This window comes from Dermacentor variabilis, chromosome 4 (assembly GCF_050947875.1).
Source record: "Dermacentor variabilis isolate Ectoservices chromosome 4, ASM5094787v1, whole genome shotgun sequence".
Classification (NCBI taxonomy): domain Eukaryota; kingdom Metazoa; phylum Arthropoda; class Arachnida; order Ixodida; family Ixodidae; genus Dermacentor; species Dermacentor variabilis.
This window is the reverse complement of record NC_134571.1, coordinates 132,337,745-132,360,842: the sequence shown is the minus strand read 5'-3', so window position 1 is coordinate 132,360,842 and position 23,098 is coordinate 132,337,745. Positions and strand designations below refer to the sequence as shown.

At 44.9% G+C, this 23,098-nt stretch overlaps 1 protein-coding gene across 3 annotated transcripts in view; it reads left to right on the top strand.

Moving 5' to 3' along the window:
* Positions 1-23,098, top strand: part of LOC142579794 (uncharacterized) — a 79,408-nt gene that overhangs the window by 41,515 nt on the left and 14,795 nt on the right. For 2 of the 3 annotated variants that reach the window (XM_075690367.1, XM_075690368.1), the window contains exon 3: positions 10,099-10,176. The exons of the other annotated variant lie outside the window; for it this stretch is intronic. In XM_075690367.1, coding sequence (XP_075546482.1) covers positions 10,099-10,176 — 78 coding nt within the window. The remainder of the gene's footprint in view (positions 1-10,098; positions 10,177-23,098) is intronic. 3 annotated transcript variants of the gene reach the window in all.

Genomic DNA, 23,098 nt, shown 5'->3' with positions numbered 1-23,098 from the left:
ACGCGCACGCTGTATCACATAACGTGGGCATGCCAGAAGATAGACGTGGTATCCGTTATAACAAACCCGAGTGCAGAGCAATGGGAGGGAGTGCTCTCCAGCGATCGCCGGGTCGACCATGAAGATGTGATTCGACGAGCACAAGTGGCAGCAGCATTCAGCGGAACCCTCGACTATAGGGGCAACCGACAGTTGTGCAAGAAAATAAACGAAGCCATCTGAAGACCGCAGAAGACCAGCGAATCCAGAGCTCAACATAGTTTTTCACTCACTCACTCACTCACTCACTCACTCACTCACTCGAAGAAAAAATGTCTAAAATCTGAAATTCTCAACTTGAGACCACGGGAATTCCACTGCAGTTGAGATGTTTTCTTCACTTCCTTGTGGAAGGGTGGCGAGGGATGGGGTATGGTGCTATGCGATGCTTTCAAGTACTGGAGTCAGCGCGTCTAACACTTGCAGTGCGCTACGAGCAGCCGGAGTGTCCATGTTTGTCAGTAGTAGACGCATGACATTCGTGAGCGATTTGAGCATAGCAATCACTTGGGAGTCCTTCTCTTGCATTTGGAGAACTGTAGTGACATACCGCTTTAAGTGGCAAGTCATTTCCTGTGGCTCTGGTGCGTGGCATGTCCTCGGCAGTGATGGCCACACCTCACTTGATGAAGTATGAATAGCATGGCCACTTCTTTCGTTGACATTCGTGCTCTTAGTGGAGACAGATGGAACAGGAGGCAGCGTTGTAGGACTAGACATTTCCCTTGAACCGGAATAGGATTTCTTAGACTTTCGTTTCGGGGAGCGATGTCGCCTTATCGCTTCAGAAGCATCTCTGTGTGACGATCCGTCTGTGGCCAATTTTCTCATGATTTTCTGCTCTTTATGTAGGCGTGGACAGCCTTTTGAGGATGCGGTGTGAGAGCCTTGACAATTTCGGCACTTGAGCTCTGCTGCACGGCAAGTATTAGTATCGTGTTGTTCGAACCACCGTGGGTATATTGTTGTATTTCGGCAGACAGCACTCTCATGTCCAATTAATTGACACCTTCTGTACTGAAATGGTTTGGGTACGAAAGGTCGTACCACATGCCGAAAGTGGCCGTCCTTTACATGTGATGATAGGCAGTCACCTTTAAACACGAGCCTTACACAGGTCGACTTGCCAAGGCGCCGAATTTGTAGTGAGGCAACACCATCTGTCGCAGGTTTCAATAAAATTGGCAGGTCACTGTCACTAATCGATGTACCAATATCATAAACAACACTAGCCGTGGTTTCGTTGTCCTGCGGAATGAGGTAGGGGAGATTGATGTTGCCCAAGAGCTTTACTGCCATCAAAGCGTTGATTGCGCTTCGGTTGTGGACATCAATAGCCAGGACGTTCTTGCGAGTATTAATTCTGATATCTTTGATTTTTGCTGGGACAAGAGCCTCCAGAGAAACGGAAATCGCTTGTCATTTAAGGGGGTTGAGGTTGCCGGCAGGTGTGTCCGGCAGAAAAATAATTGTGTGCGCCAATGGCCTTCGCTGTGGCACGACGGTAGACTTACTTGGCGAAGACCGCCCGCTGATGTTTCTGCTCTTGGCCTTCCGGTGTACCACTCTTTCGAAGCCTTCGTCATCTGACGAGTCATCGCTTGAACAGGTGTACAACACAGTGTCCTCACTGTCAGCTTGACTAGGAGGGCAATTTCTCTTCCTCGGGCTGGTTGCTGCCGAAGCAGTCATGTCGCGTCGGCATTCTGCCGACTCCACTTCCATTGCCGCGGAAATGGGAGCGGCGTCTCTCAGTAAAACAGGGGACGAATCCGAAACTACTGCAGCGCCAAAGAACTGTCGTCTCTACGGGAATCACTTCGTCTTCGTCCCACCGAGCTGCTGAAACAGCGGGAAAACATAAGCGAGTTGCAAAAGTTTCGGTGTTACGAGCTTGCGTTAGCGAGAAAAAGCGTGCCTGCAACCAGACGCGTTGAGGTCGAGGTTTACTGGGGTTAAGATGCGCTGGACGAAGATTTGCCCTTTGTAGTTGTGCCATCAGACAAGGACGAAAAAAATTTACTGGTAATAAAAAAAACACATCGTACATACTGTAATGATCTAGTGTTCGTTGCTCTTTCGCGGGCTAAGGACGACACACGCGCAAAACTTGACCGGGTCTCGAAGCATAACTACGCCAAAACCTTATACGAGTCTGCAAGCGTAACCACCCATAAACTTAGTCGAACCAAGAATAACCTAGGTGGGGCACCTAGTTTTGTTGTATGCCCAGTCTTCTCGCCGGTAGGGCGAAGCTGCCGCAAATTTATTTAACCACCTGGTCACTTGAAACGCTCTCTGTCTTTAAAAAATCTGGCCCGGCTTGGTAGCCAAGCCGGACGTTTGTACGCACTGCGCCACTATCTGTGCGGTGTTTTCGCTGGAGTCCTTGAGACCTATCAAAATAATTGGGTCGGCACCAGGGCCGTTTGGGCTTCTACTAAACAGCTTGTTTGGACGCCACAAACGATAAACTTGAGCGCAGCAAGAAGTGAAATGGTCGTCGTGACTCTGGATGTCGTAGCCACGGTTGTTTATTTGGGCAGCTGCCAGCACAAGTGACGGACTTGGGAGCTGGAAATTGCTATCGCAATAAAAACAGAAGAAAGGCGCATTTTTCTCCCGAAAGGGGAAACATCGATTGCGATAGCAAATTGGTGGACAGATATCATAAGTAAGGAGTGTAGTTACACGGGCCATGTAAAAGTGTAAACGTAGGCATACTAACTAAATTAACAAGCACGCCTTTACGCACGCACAAGCAAACATAAACACATCTCAGTAGATGACCACAGAAACTCGCTCTCAAAACACTGGTGTTTCGCAAGCGCGGCAGCTGCAGCGAACGAATTTATCGTCGTGCTGTCTCGTGCCAACGCAAAATAGGCCGCTAGAATACAGCGCACGGTGGATTCCGTCACCGTCAAAGGTGGCTTTCAAGATAAAGCGCCTGCAGCGGGCGCGCGACCGGCCCCTCCCTCTTCTCCCCGGAGCCTTGCATGGAACGGAAGACGTCAGGCTTCGTCCCCGCTTTCTTTCCTTGCGTGTGCGAGATTGAGCTGCGATCGTCTGCTCACCGTCGCACCTTTTAACTCGCACATACAGCATACGGCGCACGGCGACGATTTTATCACCCTTCGACTTTATGCGGAAAATCAAGGTGACGGCAGAACTGAGCCTGGGGTGTCCATATTATTGCTATCGCAATAACATTCTTATGCCGCAGTTGAACTACGCAGCAGCTTGGACACACCAAGTGTTGATCAAATGAATTAGCAGCTGCTGAAACGTTTCCCCATGTGAAACCGAAGCGGTATCGAAGGACAGGCTTCTGCGTGCTGCAGACACCGGAAATAATTGCAGGTACTTGAAATACGTCGCGGTAGACATACGTGGTCTTGTGTTTGCATTTTCGTCTTGGCAGTTTGCTCCTGCATTTTACCTCGCGAATGGCAGACTCGCGGGCACAGGTGAACGCCAATACCCTCGCTTCGTCGTATTGCGCGAGACCCTGCATAGGAAGACGTCCGATGTAGTCTGGCAATGTCTCGGAGCAGACGACACAGCGATGGCGCATCATCTGCTAATATGTAACACTCCATGCTGACACAGCTTTCCCTGTCGGTGGGAGACCATTAGAGGTAACTTCTTCAAATGGAAATTTAGGGTTGAAATGTACGATCAGCCAAGTTGTTTTGTGTTCACCACCGTATCAGGCCCTCTACTCTCTTATACAATTATAAAGCGAGAACAGTTTGTTGACTTCGTCATGGTTTATTCAAACGTTTATTATTTTCTGTTTCAACGGGTCAGTCCCCAACTCATGTAATGAACAAAATAGTGGTTGGTACTTATGTACAGAATAGATCCATCGCACAACCATCCATGATTCAAAATTACAACGCAGACTTCACAGCTGTACCAAATAAGTACCCCCTAACCTGTGGCGTAGCCAGAAATTTTGTTCGGGGGGGGGGGGGGGGCTCACGTTGCATTTCGGCCTCACCGTTATGGAATTTGTTGAGGGATCAAGTAAGCGAATAATAACCGCATTGCCATTGCAAAAGATGGAGCAGCTGAATTTGAACGCTACGCACTGTGAAGTCAATGAGAATATGCATTTTTCATGAAAGAATATATTCGTATGTCACAAAAATTTTGCCCGAAATAACTGATATTCATGCTTATATGTTTTTTGTCAATTTAGCAAGTAAATAAATATCACACGAAGTTTAGAACTATATTAGTTGGAAACCACCAAAGCAGTGCATTCCGCTTATGTGACAAATGTCATGACCCTGATATCAACGAGTTGAGGAGAAATATTTTAATGGCACTTTGTCATTCAAGAACCTTGTTTGCATTTTTGTACAAATCTGACGGCCAGAGGAAAATATTGTTAGGGAAGAACGAAAAAAGAGAGAGGAAGAAGATCGGAGACGATCGCAGCTGCACCCGACTCGCTACAATTGTAGCGGTCTTCCGAAAAGCCGGCCTTCAACTGAACTCCACGAAGTGTAAATTCGGGAACCGTCAGATCACCGTGTTTGGACACCTTGATGACGCATCCGGTATTCAGCCAGATCCTGAAAAAGTTCGCGCCGTACGCAGTTTCCCTGTGCCACGTTCTGCCTCTGACGTGCATTGCTTCGTTGGCCTGTGCTCTTAGTTTCGCCGTTTCGTTAAAAACTTCGCTGACGTTGCTCGGCCTTTGACAAATCCTCTAAAGAAGAGCACGACATTCTCATGGGGCCCAGAGCAGGCTCACGCGTTCGCTACTCCCATCCGGTTTCTGACCACCCGTCCCATACTTGCCCACTTTGGTCCGTCTGCACCGATCGAAGTCCACACTGACGCAAGCGGCTATGGTATCGGCGCTGTTCTCGCCCAATACCACAATGGTGCCGAGTGCGTGATAGTTTACGCTAGCCGCCTGCTGTCACCTGCTGAGAGCAATTCCTCCGTCACCGAGCGGGAGAGCTTGGATTTAGTGAGGGCTGCCGCCATGTTCCGGCCATATTTGTACGGCATTACGTTTTCGGTCGTCACAGACCACCATGCACTCTGCTGGCTGTTTCCCTACGGGACCCGACTGAATGGCTTGGTCGCTGGGCTTTGGGGCTCCAGGGTTTCATATTTGGTGTTCATTACAAGAATGAACGTCTCCAAAAGGACGCTGACTGCCTCTCGTGACACCCTGTGGATCCTCCCGATCCTGTTGCGCATTATCCGGTGACCTGCGTGATGGCTTTGACTGACATGACCGCCATGCGCGCCGAACAACAACGCGACGCAGCCTTAGAGTGCATAATCGCCGGAGTGCAATCTCGCAGTCTTGACGGCTCGTGCCGCATGTTCGTGCTGTATGACGGCGTCTTCTACCGCTGCAATATCAACCCTGACGACCCTGAGTTGCACTTTGTCCTTTCTCGTCACCTGCGACCCGTCGTTCTTGAACAACTTCAAGATGCACCAACGGCGGGACACCTTGGAGTTTTGCTTACATACGACCGCGTACGACGTCAGTTCTTCTGGGCGGGTCTCTACCGCTCCGTGCGTCGTAATGTCGCAACTTGCGAATTGTGTCAGCACCGGAAGAAAACTCCCCTGGCACCTGTCGGACGGCTCCATCTCATGAAGTTCCCTCTGAACCGTTCTTTCGCGTTGGCCTTCAACAACTTGTTCCTTTTCCAGCCCTTTGCCGGCCCTTTCCCGACAGGAAACAAGTGGATCGCCGTCGCTACTGATTACGCGACACGATACGCGATAGCAAAGGCGTTGCCAACTTGTTGCGCAACTGACGTCGCCAATTTTTTCCTCCTCGACGTCATTCTCCACCACGCTGCATCTCGACAGTTGCTCACAGACCGGGGCCGCTGGTCCTTACCTGGAGTTGTCGATGATCTCCTGCGCTTTTGTGCCACTAAGCACAACATGTCCACAGCCTACCACCCACAAATGAATGACCTTACAGAACGTCTCAACCAAACAATCACAGAGATGCTGTCGATGTACGTCTCCAACGATCACCGCGACTGGGACGCCACTCTGGCTTACGTGACGTTCGCGTATAACTCATCCCGACATGACACCGCAGTACATTTACCCTTTTATCTCTTGTATGGTCGCTACCCAACACAGCCGTTCGACACCATCCTCCCTTCTGTGCCACATGTTGTAACTCACTACGCACGTAATGTCATCGATCGCGCTAATATGGCACGTCAATTCGCTCGATCTCGTTTATTAGCCTCATATCACATACAAAAAGAGCGTTACGACCCCTGCCATTGCGATTTTATGTTCGCACCAGGTGGTTGGGTGCTCCTCTGGTCACCATGTCGCCGAGTTGTCCTCTCCCAGAAGCTTCTCTCTCGCTACACAGGGCCTTTAGAAATCTTACTCCATGTTAACGACGTAAATTACAAGATTTCGCCATAAACTTTGATGCATCCTTAAGACAGGCGCCTATCGCCGTCGTGCACGCTTCGCGGCTGAAGCCATACTTCGGTCGCAATTGTTCGCCTGCCATGCCCCGAGACGGTTCTTCGCTACCCGGGGGTCCTGTTACGGAAGAATGAAATAACAGAGAGGAGTAAACCGGAGACGCTAGCTGCTGTGTGTTGTTTGTGGTCTGCCATGTTAACAATTCCGACCCATCCTGTATATATATTGCAAATAGAGTTTTTCTATACTCGCAACAACCCCGTAACATATGAATGACGCTGTTCTTTGTTCCAATGTATTCCACCGGAGCAGCCGTCACCGGTCGCGCATTTTGAGTAAATACACCGAAATTATGTTCGCAACATAGAGCTTCTAAAAAGGTAGGTGTTCTGCAAATATACGAGAGCGATTCAAATGACAGTGAGCCAAGGCGAACATATGACAAATGGCATACTTTATTTAAGTGTAGTCTGCATGACCATTTCGACATTAGTCCCACTGAATAACGAGTCACGTGATTCCCGTCTCATAGTGAGTTACTGCTTTAGAAAGTCTAACTCACATCCTTCACGTCATCCTCCGACACGAATCTGGTTCCCTTGAGCTGTTTTTTTTAATTGCCCCAAAATGTGAAAGTTGCAAGTGAGAGGTCTGGGTTGTATGGCGGATGTTGCAGCGTTTCCCACTTGAGCTTTGCCAGTGTTGTGTTAACCACATCAATGACGGGGGAACGGGCATTGTCGTGGAGCAACTTGACACCATTCGTCAAATTTCCTCGTCGTTTATTCTTCATTGCGACACGCAGCTGACCCGGCGTTTCACAATATCGGAAACGATTGACTGTCTCTCCAGGTTTAGCAAATTTGATCAGTAATGGCTCTTGATGATCGAAAAAAAGCCAACAATAACATTGCGATGGAAACGGTGCCCTTTGCTTTCTTTGGAGTGGTGAACTCGAATGTTTCCGCTGTAAGCTTTGCCATCGTGTTTCAGGCTCGTAGTAGTGGCACCATGATTCGTCCCTTGATCACAATTGCAGAGAAGCAGTTCTCGCCCTCATTGTGATACGGGATCAGATGAGTCAAAACAGCGCCGAACCTCTCCGTCTTGTGGCTGTGGTTCAAAATCTTAGGCATCCATTGCGCACACAAGAGCCGCTAACCGAGATGTTCTTGAATTATGGTGTGAAGCGAAGCGTGGCTAATGTTCGCATGCTGTGCTAGTTCGTCGATGCTTGTCCTCCGTTCTTATCTAATCAGCTCGTCAACCTTTGTAATTGTGTTCAGACACAGTGTATTTGGCCCGGTCTTGAAGCGTATTTGCAGTTTTCACTACATTTTTGAACAATTTGCTCCAATGCTTCACAGTGCCCAATGAAATACAAGGTTCAACTTACGCGGCAGCCTTACGGCGACTAATTTCTCTTTCAGAAAAAGCTTCAGCTGTCAGAAACCTCACAACACCATGCTCTTCAACTTTTGGAACGTCCATTATGTCTCTCAAACATGTTCAACACAGTGTATGAGAGCATTAAAGGACATTTATTATCACACTCGTGTGTCCCTTTTGCAAATGAGACATGCCTGCGTGCGACGCGCATGCCTTGCAGATAATGAACCAAACCGGTATTGCACGGGATGGGTTCACTCACTTTCAATTGACTCGCCTTCATACATCACAAATCTGGAGATACAATTAAATACACAAATGTGAAGATACAGCTTGATAAAGGACAAAAAACTGTCACTGGAAGCAAAGCTCACTGCACGTATAGACAAAACCTCGTTACAAGATACTTAAATATGGGAAAATGTCTCCTCTAAATCTACGTATCTAAGAAAAAGTCACAGTGTATAATGCGTCAAACAAGGCAAATAAACATCTTGTGCAATCACACATTCACAGATCACAGCAGCTTAAAGCTCGCCACCCCCACCTCCCCCCTCCCCCCCCCCTGAGTCGACTCCCCTGACTTATCGGGTGTGACGGAAGGCGGTGCGCATCCTCCTCGTTTTTCTCCCTTGCGCACGCAAGACCCAGCTCCCGCCCTACGCATTCACTTGCACATACAACATGCGGCGCGCAGTCATTACGTTATCGCCGTCGGAACATGAGGGCGACGGTGATGGCAGGAATGCGCCTGGAGTGTCCATTATAATTGCTGTGGCCATAGTATGTTAGGAATATCCGGCAACTGAAGCGTCCCGCGGCACATCACTTACCGCAAAAGAAGGAGCAAGAAAATCGAACATTCACCATGCGACAAATGGCTGCGCGGCAACAATGTCTTTTTTTTTTTCTTTTCTGAGACGGTGGCACCGAAATGAAAAAAAAATTTAAACTGACGAAAGCATGTTGTCCACAACGAAATGCCTACTTTGGCACCTAATGTGTGGCTACCGAAGAAATACCGAATAAAATGTGAAACGCTTGGTCCACATAGAAGCATACGCCTCATGTTCGGTACCCTACAACGGCGATACAAAACTACCCGGAGAGGTTGTGTTCAGCGAGCGCGTTGCAGTACGTCTACCCCAGAGGGATGGTGGCGAGCGACCATTGTTTATTTTCTCGTCGGCACGCCGGAAAGCGTCGAAAACTTTGCCAGGCGAAAATTCACTGGGCCAGAGAAAAACGAACGCGCACCAAAGTGGCCCCGTGGTGGACGGGGCAACACGGGAAAAACGCGTACGCTCTGGCCGGCTCTGGCAGCCTGCGGGTAGCGTGAACAAGAAAATCGAAGAGGCTCAATGTGTCTTCGTGAGTAAAGTCAAAGTACAAAAAAATAAGAACTTAGCTACCTTAGCTGGCTTTAGTTTGTTGGCGCAGATGAAGAAAATTTTGATATTCTTTTCTTGATGGCATTGCACGACGGCTTTGCTAGACGGCACAAATGAACCACCGCGAAAGGTTGGTTTCATCGTACCTCACTGCATGCTTTCTCAACTTTTCTGATAGATTTTTTTTATTTGACTTGTCTCGTCGTATGGTCCGATGTACGACTTTAGAAAACTGAATGCACCTCTGACGTGAAATGTTTATAACAACATTAAACCCTTAATGTTCCGGAATTCAGAATCTAAAGCAAGACTATAGAAATGACAATGCACCTATCACATCTAAAGTTTATGGGGAACATTACACCCATCATGTTTCAGTATTGAAATCCATGTGCTCCGTAGACTCTGCAGCCTCTACGAGATGCCGGACGAGCCTACTCGCATTGAAAACGCCCTTGAAACTTCGTGCTTAGGTGGGGCTCCTTGAGTTATATGATTCCATGTGCGTGGGCATTGCCCCGAAATTCAGTCCGAGTTCGCAATGATCACACTGAAATGTCTGTGCTTTTTCGAGCGTGAAAAAGACCCATTCTAGACAAAATCTAGAATTTTTTTTCCGGCGCCGTGGTTGGTATTGGTCGGCTGTGTAAGACAGCATGAAAAAATTTCGGGGGAGAGGCTGTAGCCTCAGAAGCACCCCCCCCCCCTCCCGCCGGCTACGCCCCTGCTTCCAACAATTACACGCAATTTACCGCACGATGCTTTCGCCTCAATAAATATGTTCAATTTACGGTAATGGCACGTAATGCACCTTTTTCAATATGTATTCTAGTGGCCGGGTCAGCAGTGCTCCAGAAATTACCAAAAATGCCAAAAATGCCAAAAATTCCAAAAGGGGTGCGCAACTTTGGTGAGTACACTGCTACCTCTTTAAAAGATCAAATCATTTGCATTTCAGAAGGAAAAGAAATTGTACTTGCCAGATATTTGAAGTTTCAAATACAAATCGAATATTACGCACTGAATCTTCGCATTTAAACATAAACTATACGGTAATTGAAGATATTCGATACAAACTAAACATTTTGCAACAAATGACTGTTAAAGTCTGGTTACTCTTTTTCCTATGCGAAACAAAGTAACCGAACTAATCAGTAGTTTAACAACGACATAGGTTTTCGACGGAGAGCAGAAGCAAAAATAACTAATGCAAATATTGTTTACGCTTTCGCTGCGCAGCCCTGCATGACACCTACACTCTTAACACAAAGATAGTTCTGAGAACTTTCATCGAAGGAGTATCTACTTGTCCCATATTTCGCTCCCTTTTTCCAAAATAGATCCTCCTTAGAAAGAGAGCAGAATAACTCCTCCGTACAGAGTTTAGTTACTCCACCGCAAGGGAGTTCTAGCACTCTTCCGCAGAGTGCTAATATTCTCACCACAAGGGCAAGAGCACTCAACCAAAATGTTTCTACTCTCCCAAACCGAGTGCTTCTACTGCTCCAAACCGAGTTCTTCTACTCCCACAAACAGAGAACTTGCGCTCCTCCTAACAGAGAGGTTCTACTTCTTCAGAACAGATGCTAGTACTCTTCCCAATAAATTGAAAGAACTCACGATGTAGAGCCACGGCCGCGTTAAAAGGTGTGCAGAATACTTACATGTCGGGATAATTTCATTCCTTCATAAGCAGCTCCTGAGCTTATACTTGGTGAAGTGGATGTAATCTGTAGTGGCCGAGTTACTCAAATCAGACATTTTTTCTCTTAAAAGGTCGAAATCTTCATTTATTAGTCACAAGACAAACTGAGTTCGATAAACATACTCACACACACATAAAATTATGTTACAATGATGTCCATGAATTTTACAACATATATGCTAAAAGAACACTAGCATATTCTCTAAAATTTCATCAGTATTTCAGTGTAGAAATATCCTTTAACTTCAATTGGGTCCATCTTTTCAAAAATAAAGTATACAATGAATAATTAAACAGAACAAATGTGCTCAAAGTCACAAAGTATTGACACTACGATCGAAGAAAAATATGCGCCGCATTACTGGCCAGCAAACTCATCTCTAGCACAAAACGCATGTACTTATATGGCAAAGGTTACCAGATGAGTTGCTAAGCATGGGGCTGGTAACCTAAATTCTGCAAGACTATGCTTTTTGGGCCTTCTAGAAGCTCATTTAATAACGTGTTCTACAACGTATGGATGTCCCTGACTGAGAATACAATGCATTTAGAAATGTGTCGTATATTCTTATGTGAGGCCGCAGGTGTAGTTTTGGTTATCAATACTCATACAAAGTAATTCAAGTGTGGGCTGCACCCAATTGTTTCTAAGCGTGTGTCTGATACTGGTTATGCAGCAATATCCAACTCGATCTCAAAGCGGTGCAGAGGCATGTCATATTTACCTGTTCTTTTGGCGTCCTCAGGAAAGTTTCCTGGTGCTGTTGGGATTGATCCGTTGAACTTTCGTACAATAAATCAAATTAAATTTGCAGTATTGTCTAGTGTGTAGCAAATCAGTATAAAGCTACAAGGAGCACGGGCACTAACATTTTCCAGATCATTTTTGTCTTATGTTGGAGCTTTCGGTTCGGCATTACGGTATGAATGCTATACGTCTGAGGAGCAGCTTGCATATTTACACGATCGGTTATTGTGACAATTTGAAAATGCATTGTAAATAAAGTACCATTGCTTCAGGTTGATCCAAAAATGAAATGTGATGAATATGACGCATCAAAAGCGCCATCAGCATAAGTACATGCCGGGCAGTGCACGAAAGGACAAAGAAGAAAATCATCAATTGGAAACGGCACCATCCTATATTACATATCCCTTCCATGCCCGTCAATTTCGCATCTGGCTGTGCATATACTGGCACCTGAAAGGAAAGCTTTCCTCCTAATGACGTGGTTAAGGTACACTAAAGTAAGAAAAATTATCAGGCTTCAGAGAATCTTGTCTTCGTCTCAAAACTTATATATGTATCTGGGAAGAAAATGCAGTAGCTCACTGCACCCTTTTTTTTAAATCGAGAAGTTCACTATGTGCAAAAATGCTTTTTTTATATTGCCTTGTAAAAATTATGCCTGCAGAAGCCATCATTCTAAGGGGCTTTTGCTTGATTAACACTATTGCTCGCATCCGTCAAGTGATGAACAAATGTTCCACGCAGATGTTCTCAGTTCTCTGCATTAAACAGATCCGTGCCTCCATTAACATACTTGGCTGGCAAGTAGATTGCGCCGGCCTAATCAAAATCTGAAATACCAGCCAGAAGCGTACATATGACTTTTTTTGCACTAGGGGATACCTGTTGTACATGTGCAAATTAATTTTACAGTTGAGCTGTTAGAACTTCGCTGCGTTTTTCTTGATGCGCGCAGCTTCGCCAAGCTGGCGAAGGGTGAACTGAGAGAGAGAGAGAAACCATAGTATCAAACTAGCCTCGTGCAGCATAGCGAAGCGGCGAGGGTGGATGCAGCCTAGAGAGGGTGAAGTAGCGGCGCGCACGCGAGCGAGGAACGCGGCGTGTGGGCGTGCCCTCTTCTGTGGCGCACGAGGCAGGGGATTCACGCGATGGAGGAGGGGCGTACTTCGACAGCTGCTAGGGTGCCTCAATGTCCACCTCACCCAATGCTCCATACAGAGTGGAGCCAAACGCGCCGTCTACTACGGCGTTGTCCAGGTGAATCACGGACACCGTTGTAGACGCCTTTGGCGGACGCCGTAGGTTCACGTTGCCGGCCGTCGAGGGTCTTGTGTGCGGCTTGGCACTACTTTACTGGCCTTCACCCAGCTTCACTGGCCTCTTGCGTTTGCTATAGCTGAGCCGCGCATATTTTTTTTTTTAAATTGCGAGCGGCCATGCGGCTTCTAATGAAGATGCAACATGCTCACCACGGTGTACATAGTTAGAGGACTCGCTCCTTGCTCCCGCTTCGGGAGTCGCAAGTGGTTCGTATGAAATGGTTCTGTGAGCATATAAGTATGCGATAATTACTTCTTAAAGCATGGGAATTCTGCTCCCAACGATTCCCCTTTCTAAAACCTAGGAGGAAGCCATACTTGTAAAGGTAGGTGCAAAAAACAGATCAAAGAGGAGAGAGGAAAATCTGTGTCCTTCATGTCAACGTTTAAAATAGAGAATGACAGTGGTGTGTACTTGTACCCTTGCGTTTACATCCTGTTAAATTATGTCAGCAGCTAACAAAGCCTGATCTGTTGATTTTATCGTCAAGGCACGCACCGTACTTTGTGCAAACATGTATTGCGTCATTAAGACGCCAAACCTGCAATGTTAATGTACCATTATATTTGTGCCATTTGGATATATGTTTTGAAGCGGCAAGACAAAAAGCGGTCACATCTTAAAAAACTCATAAACTTTTCTGTAAGACACATATCTAACTGTTCATTGACACTTGCTCCTATGTGTTTGTCTCCAGAGAGCAGACTTAATCTTAACTTTCCAATTAGAGGCATTGCAAGAATGCTGTATCATAATAATAATAATAATAAGAATAATAATAATAATAATAATTATAATAATAATAATAATAATAATAATGTTTATTTTCCATCAAGATAGATGGAGGAGGCTGCAGGTAAAAGCTGCACGTAAGAACGGCAGCTTGACAGGGGCCCGCAGCCTCCTCTACAAAGCGGCAGTAAAAAGGTTACAGGAAAGAACACCGAAAACATACATAGGCACCGAAATGGACACTGGGAATCAAAACAAAGATCATCCAATGAGAAAGACTAGATACCTTATACATAGTGTTGCCGTATTGCAGCATTAGTTATTTTTAAAATATCAGCGGTAGTTTTGTTGTAATTATTCAGGAGAGTGGGCAGGGTGAATGTCAGTTTTTCTGTAGAGTTGTTAGCCCGAGGGGTCATAACATTCCATTTTTCTTTGTGGCGGGTAATGTGCATGGAAATGTTCTTTTTTAGTGACTGCCAATGACTGCCAAGAGCACGTGAAAACTTTCACCTTTGTCTGACGTACTTTCCTTGCAACCTTTTGGTGATATTTATTCAAATGGCGCACCCAATATTCCCACATTCTAGTTTTCACGCCCAAGTTTTATGGCAATGTATTTCATTCTTGGGAGTGTATTCCTCTGCACAATGTAGAGTCGTGCTTGCGTGGCTCTCTGACAATCTTGTGTCCTTGCAGCTGCCTTCTTGTATTATATAAAGTGGGTGTCTGAGAAATATCGCGTGCAGAAGTCTAAATGAGAACATGGTGTAAAACATCAAGAAGATGAAGAAGTAAGGTCACTGCACGAAAAGAAAGCCTTAGCGCTTAGTCTGCTTATTGAAATGCATGCACAACGCTTAAATCACTGCAATAGTCAACTGCTAAATTAGCTTGATATATATATATATATATATATTCGCGACATGCGAAGGTTCTGGGTTCGGTTCCCACCTGGGGCAAATTCTTTTTCCTCCGCTTTAATTTCCATTAATTTATCGTTTCTTTATTTCATTTATTAAGCACAAGTAATTTCCCCTATGTTGTTCTTGGAGTCAGTGGTTGTGGGCTTCTTATGATGTGACTATATATATATATATATATATATATATATATATATATATATATATATATATATATATATGGAAAAAAGAAATAACCAAGAATTCATCCTAGTTCAGCAGTAATATCAAAACACTCCTACTAATAAATAGAATATTGATCATTGGTCTGATGCCATAAGTCCGTGATTAGTCTGGTGCTTCATAAACACCACTAGAGACACATCCTAAGCGATGCGTGTCCAATGTGGCCCCACACCATCTCTGGTTGTGCTACAGCTTACGCCAAATTTGAGGATCATATCGGCAAACATGACGCTTAGCAGGGATGAAAATGCGGTCAACCAGTTGAATGCATATTACTGGGTGTGCCTATAAGAATACGCAACAAGGGTTCTTACGGCAAGCTTACCCACATTCAAAGACTAACAAGAAACAATTCACTGTGGACTGCATCTAAGAATACTAAAAGGCACGAAGTTGTTTCTTTTTAGAGGTACGAAATGGAGTTCATTTTTGATAGACTCGACTATTGCTACAGCATGAAATCTAGGATTTTACATTCTCGGAGGCATGTAAAAGTGGCGATCAGACCAGAGTTATTAGTTTACAAGACCAATTCTTTGTATTGTGTTTATCAGAAGACTGATAACACAGAACTAAGGCAACGTTTTATTTTGATACTTTATTTTTCCACTAAAATATTAAAGCGGTGAACACACTGTGGTCTGCCATGCAATAGCAAGACGCACAGTTTACGCTTGTGACCCCGCAGGACGGGTGACTGCTCATATGACATAACTCTGCAGCGCCGACTCATATTAGGAAATGCACAGGCGTATACAAAACAGCAGGCGTATGCAAAACACCCTGCAACTGTATTTCTACACAGTAGGCTTTATATTCGATTCCGATGCATAACTCCCCGCTTGACAATTCATTGAGTTCGTAAACATAACCCCAATTTAACATTTCCATCGTGCTTAAAAACTGCAGCAGGAGACATAATCACGCATATATTCACACCATTTCAATGCATGAGCAAAACAGCTCAGTCTTATTCAGCCTAAAATACTAATTCCTCATGCATTTTCAGTAAATTGAAGATAACGCCACCCAATTGACTTCTTACTGCGTGCAACTGAATGTTTGCGGCAAGGTTTCTAACTAGCACTGGGACACCACGTAACTTGAGTGGTCGCAGACTATCTATGAACGAAAGACACCGTCAAGCGCACGGCTTACTATAACGAAAGCGTCATCATCCTCATTATAAGCCTGTTTTATGTCCGCTGCAGGACGAAGGCCTCTCCCTGAGATCTCCAATTACCCCTGTCCTACGCAAAGCGATTCCAAGTAACAGCCGCGAATTTCCCAATTTAATCACACTACCTAGTCTTCTTCCGTCCTCTACTGCGCTTCCCTTTTCTTGGTATCCATTCTGTAACCTTAATGGTCCAACGGTTATCTAACCTGCGCATTACATGACCTACCCAGTGCAACTTTTTTCTCTTAATGTCAAATACGATATCGACTATAACCGTTTGCTCTCTGATCCACACCGCTCTCTTTCGGTCTCTCAAGGTTATGCCTAGCAGCCTTCGTTGCATCGATCTTTGTGCGGTTCTCAACTTGTTCTCAAGCTTATTTGTCAGTCTCCAAGTCTCTGCCCCATATGTCTGCACCGGTAAAATGCACTGATTATACGCCCACCTTTTCAATCATAATGGTAAACTTCCAGTCAGGAGCTGACAATGTCTGCCGTATGCAATACGTATCCGTACAAACGACAGGACCGGCGCCACTCGCAAGTTGAGGCGGCGATCAAGTTGACGCACGAAATGGCACGATCGGTGCGAAAGCTTCGTTGAATGAAAGGCACGAATGTAAAAGAAATATACTCAAATAAAACTGTTGCTTGGGCTAGTTGGTTAATGCTTGAATGTGTAAAGAGCAAGGTGCAAGTTTTCTTGTTTGAGTTTCTGACTTTTCTTTGTCTATAGAATAGGTGGCACGTGAGAAATTAAGGTTCAATAGATTCAGGTGCATTGCAAGAACAACAGAGGAGACACAGCGAGACCAGGCCTGTGTAAGTAAACATTTGGGGTTCGCCTACGACATCTAGTTTTGGCTAAGGAAACTTCCAGTTGCCTTGAAGGACACCAATTAATATTCCATGGGAAATCAAGATGGTGAAATAGAGAAGATGGTGTTAGCATGGATATTGCAGAATTTTGAGGTATAGATAAATTTCCATACCTAGCCTTGGTGACATGACCTGACGTTGGCAAATGAGACATGATAGGGACATTGAGAGATGCTTGTGCGAGCGAATCAGCCATTTCAGTCAAGTGCAAACCAAGATGTCCCGATTCCCAAAACCAGCATACTTGCCGTAAGTACGGACGTACCATCGAACAAAATGTTCGCTGAATTCTTGAATTTGAAGATGGAGTAAGTGATGCGCATGCAGACTGTCAGTCGGTCACAATACCAGCTGATGGGTCATTTTGGGAAAGCTCTCGTAACGCTAATACAATCGCTAATAGTTCTACCTCAAGTATGGATGTGAAGTCTGGAAAGCGAAGACCGCAAGTCCATTGAAGCTATTCAGAGAAGATTCCCCCTCCTGCCTTCTCATCGAACGCAGAAGCTTCAGTAGCTATTATATTGTCAATTGCTATCTGATGTAGGTGGTCGTGTACAGTATTAATGTCTGCTTGCTAATAGTTTTGCATGATTTGGAAATAGGTGCTCGAACTCAATTGTGAGGTCTCGGAAAAACATCATTTGAAGGGTACACTTGACGTAAGGACATATCCAGTTGTTGCAACTGTGACTGCACAAATGTTATCTGAGACCTGTGTAATCTTGATCGCGATACTTCAAAAAGGTCGGATGGTCCAGTGTAAATACATATTGCGTACGCCTCTTTAAAGAGTCATAAATTAAAGAGAATATCTTAAGCGAAAGCATGCTGAATGGGCAATCTAGGGTGGGTTTATGAGCTTCGTGATATTAAACGGTGGTGGCAATGAATCTAACTAGCCGAAGGCGTAGCCCAAGTGGCCCAAGGTAGCCCAAGGTCCAAGGTAGCCCAATGTAGCCCAAAGCATCTATCCTGAATGGTAGAGCTTCCCTTTCTAAAAGTACGAGAGGTTCACTTTTGTAGGTGGGGCCGCCGGAACATAATACGCTGCCGAATTCTAATAAAGTCCGAACATCTGATATATCATCAGTAAGGTATCCCTGAGTAGTCCAGAGTGACGTTGGCTGAGCTGGCAGAACATAGCTATGGCAGGTTTTGCCTTTCTGTTAGTATGTTCAATGTGACTGTGTAAGTGAGCTTGGCATCGCAAATACCACCAACGTACTTGACTGAGTCAACTTGAGGAATATTTTCCTGGCGCTATTGTAGAGTTATATGCATCTGTAAAAATAACGGAAAGACTAGTACCGCACTTTCGCTAACATATAACCGCATGCACAATCCCTCTAGCTATTTCTCCAGCATTTCTAAGTAATTTCGCAATCTAGTTTAGGGACTGTATATTACTTGGAAATATAAAAAATTGCGATATCGCCCAAATAAACACAAACGTGTACTCCCGGAGACAAAAAAATTGTACTTTGCAAAACGTTAAATAATCTAACGGCATGAACCACGCCCCGTGGAACACCTCATGTCTACTTGTGTTTAGCCGTGGAAATACTTCGTTGATAACAGCAAAACTCTCTATCTCATAAATTCACAGATATACTTCGGGAAATTCATGGACTGTAGCTTATCGAATAGAACACGATATTCTACGCAGCCGTGTGCGTTTTCTACATCTAGCGTCGCCAAAGCTGCGTACTCTTGTTTGCACCAACCGAGCAAGCTTTAACCTGCCTTCTAGATCTACGCGGTCGCACCAATGGAGTGCCCGGAATGATCGAATTTGGCAAGCATTGTGAAGTTTAGCATTCTGCAGAAACTTTGTTATATGGACCCGAACAAATCTTTCTAGTAATTTGACGACATTGGAAGTAGGAGAAATGGGTCTTATGTTGCATAGGTCAAGTCTTGCTGCTTTTTTCTTCAACAGTTGAATAATTTTAGCTACTCTCCACTCTCTTGGAGTCCAGGAATCTTTTCGAGAAAGATGTACAATATTAACTAGGTCCTCAGGCGCATAATCAAACAAGCCTTTTATCGTTCCTGTTTTAATGCCATCTGGACATGGGGTTGACAAGGCTAAGGATATAATAATGCCCGCAAGCTCTGCCACTGTAATCTCCACAAAGTCGTCTCCCGAAGGAGGTTTCAATAGTCCTATCGGCATCGTGCAAGTCCTTGAGCAATTTTCTCAAGTGACTCTGATAAATCATCTGTTGATAGAACGATGGAATTGATATTCATGGGCGCCGGTATAATTTTACGGGTTTCGAAGAAATTTAAGCAGGGCTTCTTTATTGCTAAACTTCGAGAGATATGTGTAAGGGCTTGAATCAAAATATCATTATCGTCCTTAGCTTTAGAAAGAGTTCGCTTAAATGTATTAGCTGTATATGTACAATCCGCCCAAAGGTACAGAGCATTGGTTATGGAAGTATTTTTCCATGCAGGTTTTCGACGCATAAAATCTCTCTCACAGTCACACTTCCACCAGGCACAATATGACGCACCCGCAGTAGGTGGTACAACAAATTTAGCCTTTTTAATTACTGTTTTAGCATTGAACGTGGGCTCATTGCTTTACTATCCCTCTCCATGCCCTCCTGGGCGTTTAACGCTGATTTTACCGCATCTTTAAATAAATATCTAACTTCTAGCTCTCTAAGCGTCTTAACGGGTAGTTCAAAAATTACAGGGAGGTGATCACTTTTTATCGGATTCATCAGTGTTCCAGAGTGTAACTGAAATGTTCGAGGTAGCAAATGTAAGACCTATGGGAGATCGCGACTGACCCCGAACAAAAGTATGTACCCTCGAATTTCAAAAAGAGAAGTGATTTAATATAACCCAATCCCATAACAGTTTGCCACAATTGTCTGTTCGTAAACCCCATGATACATGATGAGAATTAAGATCGCCTAGTAGTATGGTGTTCATCTGATAGCAAGCAATGGAGGTATCGAGATAACGGGTGTATTACGCTCCAGCGGGGAAGTTCGTGTTAATTATAGAAAAAAGGCGTGCAAACAGGAAATGTTATATTCATGGCTCACAGTTTGGTAATTATATGCTTTGCGCTATAGTAGCGCTATGGCAGATCATTGCTTAAATAAAAAAAACTAAACCACCGCCTCGGGAAAGGCGATCCAAACGAGAACATCGCAATTTTTTAGAAGAGAAGTCTCGCCAGCAGCAAGCCAAGCTTACTGTAATATAAAAATACCCGGATAATATTTAGAAGCAGTATATAATAAAGCTGTTGCAGTTGAAAGCATGGAACGACAGTTGCTCGGAATTGCTGTTAAACTTCCTATGATAAACAAATCCGTGCAACCGAGACTGCTCGGTCTATAACGCTCTTTTTCAAGAATTCATTCTTAGTAAAAATCTCTCTCACGGACATTTTTGCTTTGAAGTTGCTGGGACAGCTAGACTTTTTCTCCATCGGTGATCTCTTTAGTTTAAGAGATCGGGGATCCATTACTCATCTTGATTGGCTCTCCCATCTTTGTTCAACACATGGATGTGGTCAACTTTTTCAGAAGTTGATGGCTCTGGTAAATCGTTATTGGTCAATGGCTGCACGGGCGACACTTCACTAGGTGAATTCCCCGGTGGACTCGGCACATGATCCTCAATGTTGGCTTTATTAGTAAGTTTTAACCAGGGAACTATTTGTAAGGACATCCTCTGAACAAGCGACTCGGTGCGATTTGTCACAATGGGCCCCATTGCTTTTTCCCTCGTCTTTCGGCTTTCACTCAAGTGCTGTCCTTACACGTATCTACACCTTCTCTTTCCCTTCTCTCTCTTCTCCTTCGCGCTTACTCCAGCGTAGGGTAGCCAACCGGGCTATTGAATTGTTAATATCCCTGCCTTCTTGTATTCCTCCCTGTCTCTCCGACACCTTTCCAACGCAAACTACCACAGACTGAGAGATTGAGTTTCCATCTACACAGTTTTACGGGACCAGCATACCTTTGAGTCCTGCTCTGCATTGAACCAATGGCCTCGCGATTACGTCTATCAATTATTTCAAGGATTTCTATTTATGTTGACCATGCTAGGCAGTTAGGCTCATCTGTAGGGTGAGTACCATCGCAAAGTCAGCAGGACTCAATAAGTGAAGAACAGCCAATTGAATTATGAGCTTCTCCACAAATCCGGCACCGTGTGTTCGACCTGGAACCTTTTATGGAGTTCCCAAACCACCAGCATTTTATACATTGAAGGACAAAGTGTAATTGAGGCTCAACTCTGTATATCAGTCGTCATGCCTTGATTTTCGATGCGCGGTTCAGTCCAGTAAATGTAGCAATGACTGTTTCCTTGGGCATGCACTTATTATCAACGACACGGCTGCAAAAATACAGAAAAAACACGGCTACCACTGAAAAATTTTTGCAACATTTGTGCAGGACTTAGACTTATGTCTACACCGCGTGCTAGGCCTTCAGTACATTCAGGTGATCAGGAATGAAACTGCTCAGCGGATGTGTCGCAAAAGCATCGAACTTCAGTAAGTATTGAACAGAAGCCCGGTCTGACGAAGAGCAAAAAATGCCCCGCTGCCACATTGTCGAACCTCGCGGATTTGTTGAAAATTGGCCCAGGCCATCCTGAAGTCGGTTTGAATTGCCGCCATCACTCGGGAGTAAAGCCGCAGGTATGTTGCTCGTCCCACTGCGTAAGAAAAGCTCCGCGGGCAAGTCAGGGGAAGGAAGAGAAGCTGACCACGAGGAAGCTTCCTGGCCTGGCGATGACAGACACATTGCAGATCAGTAGGTAATTACAGATATTGTAACAAAATATATTCTTAAGAGATATTGGTAGAAAGAGATTTTGGTACAAATGGTCGAAATCAATTAGGTAAAAAAATAACAAAAGAAAACCGCCAGATACTTGACCAGAACCAAGTGCTATCGCTTTTCTATATTCTGTACTATGTCTAACTTCTCTAAATCTCCTGAAACTTCTTTTTCTTTCTCAAATCTTCTTTAGCTGACTTTACCGCTACCTGTGCATCTACTGCATGGCGTTCTATCCTGCTGTAATAATATGCCACTACAATGCAAAATGTGTACGTATCGGCGTTACGCGGCACGCATGTTACATCGCGTATTTCGTTTCGTGCTAGGACATATTTATAGGGCATGTTCCTGCTGAGTGCCACCAAGCGCTGGCTTGACACAATGGTAGAGTAGCTGATGCCCTCGTAGCTGGCCTGGACTCAATACCGGTTATAACAGGGCATTTTTTTTCTAAATCCTTGCGATAGCTGCTAAGGACACCGGCGGTGGCGGTGGTGGCGGAGGACAGCATCGCCAACCCAAACGGCTATTCGAAGGGGCCCATAACCGCTTGCGCTGTAGTTGTGTAAACGAACATTGGGTGCATGGCATTCGCGTAAGAGTCAAATGTTCAAAAAAGAGATTCTAGAGTGAGGAAGAACTTGGAGACCTAACTAGAAATTCGCTAACGGCTTGAAAAATAAACGCGGTAGCATGTTCGAGGAAGAGGACCCGCTGCGGTGCATGAAAGACGTCATTCTAGATAACTTCGGCAAGAAGGAAAGTGTGGTACAGACTCAAATAGACTCACCGACAGGTAAACCTAAGTCCTCAAATTTATCATAGAAATGTTTTATTGAAGAAAAGGAGAAAAAATGGTCATAGTAGGATGGCAACAGGTGTAGAGAAATATCTCGGTATTACTAAAAAAAGCCAAATCTCACGAGCGAGGCACAGGTGGCGAGTTCTATTGAGCGTGTGAATAAAACAGAAAATCCCAAGTTGATGTCTTCAGACAGTATAAACCTCATCTACGAAGGCGAAGGTGAGAAGTATTGGCTAGCACGTAGTGGCCACTTATGGTAAAGTCGGGAGATATAAAATATCAATGCAGCAATAAAATTCCTTCAGCTTCCTTCATGCCGTGATGCTGCTATGCAATTTCCCGTTAGAGGCGGGAGGTTTTAGTAATCGTTGTGGTGAGCTTAACGAGAATTTCACACGGTTTCTCTGAGGAGGTTTCCGAGAACGCACAATGTGGTGAGCTACTTTATAGGGAGGCGGCGTGCAGTTATCTGGAGGGCAGGAAGGGGGG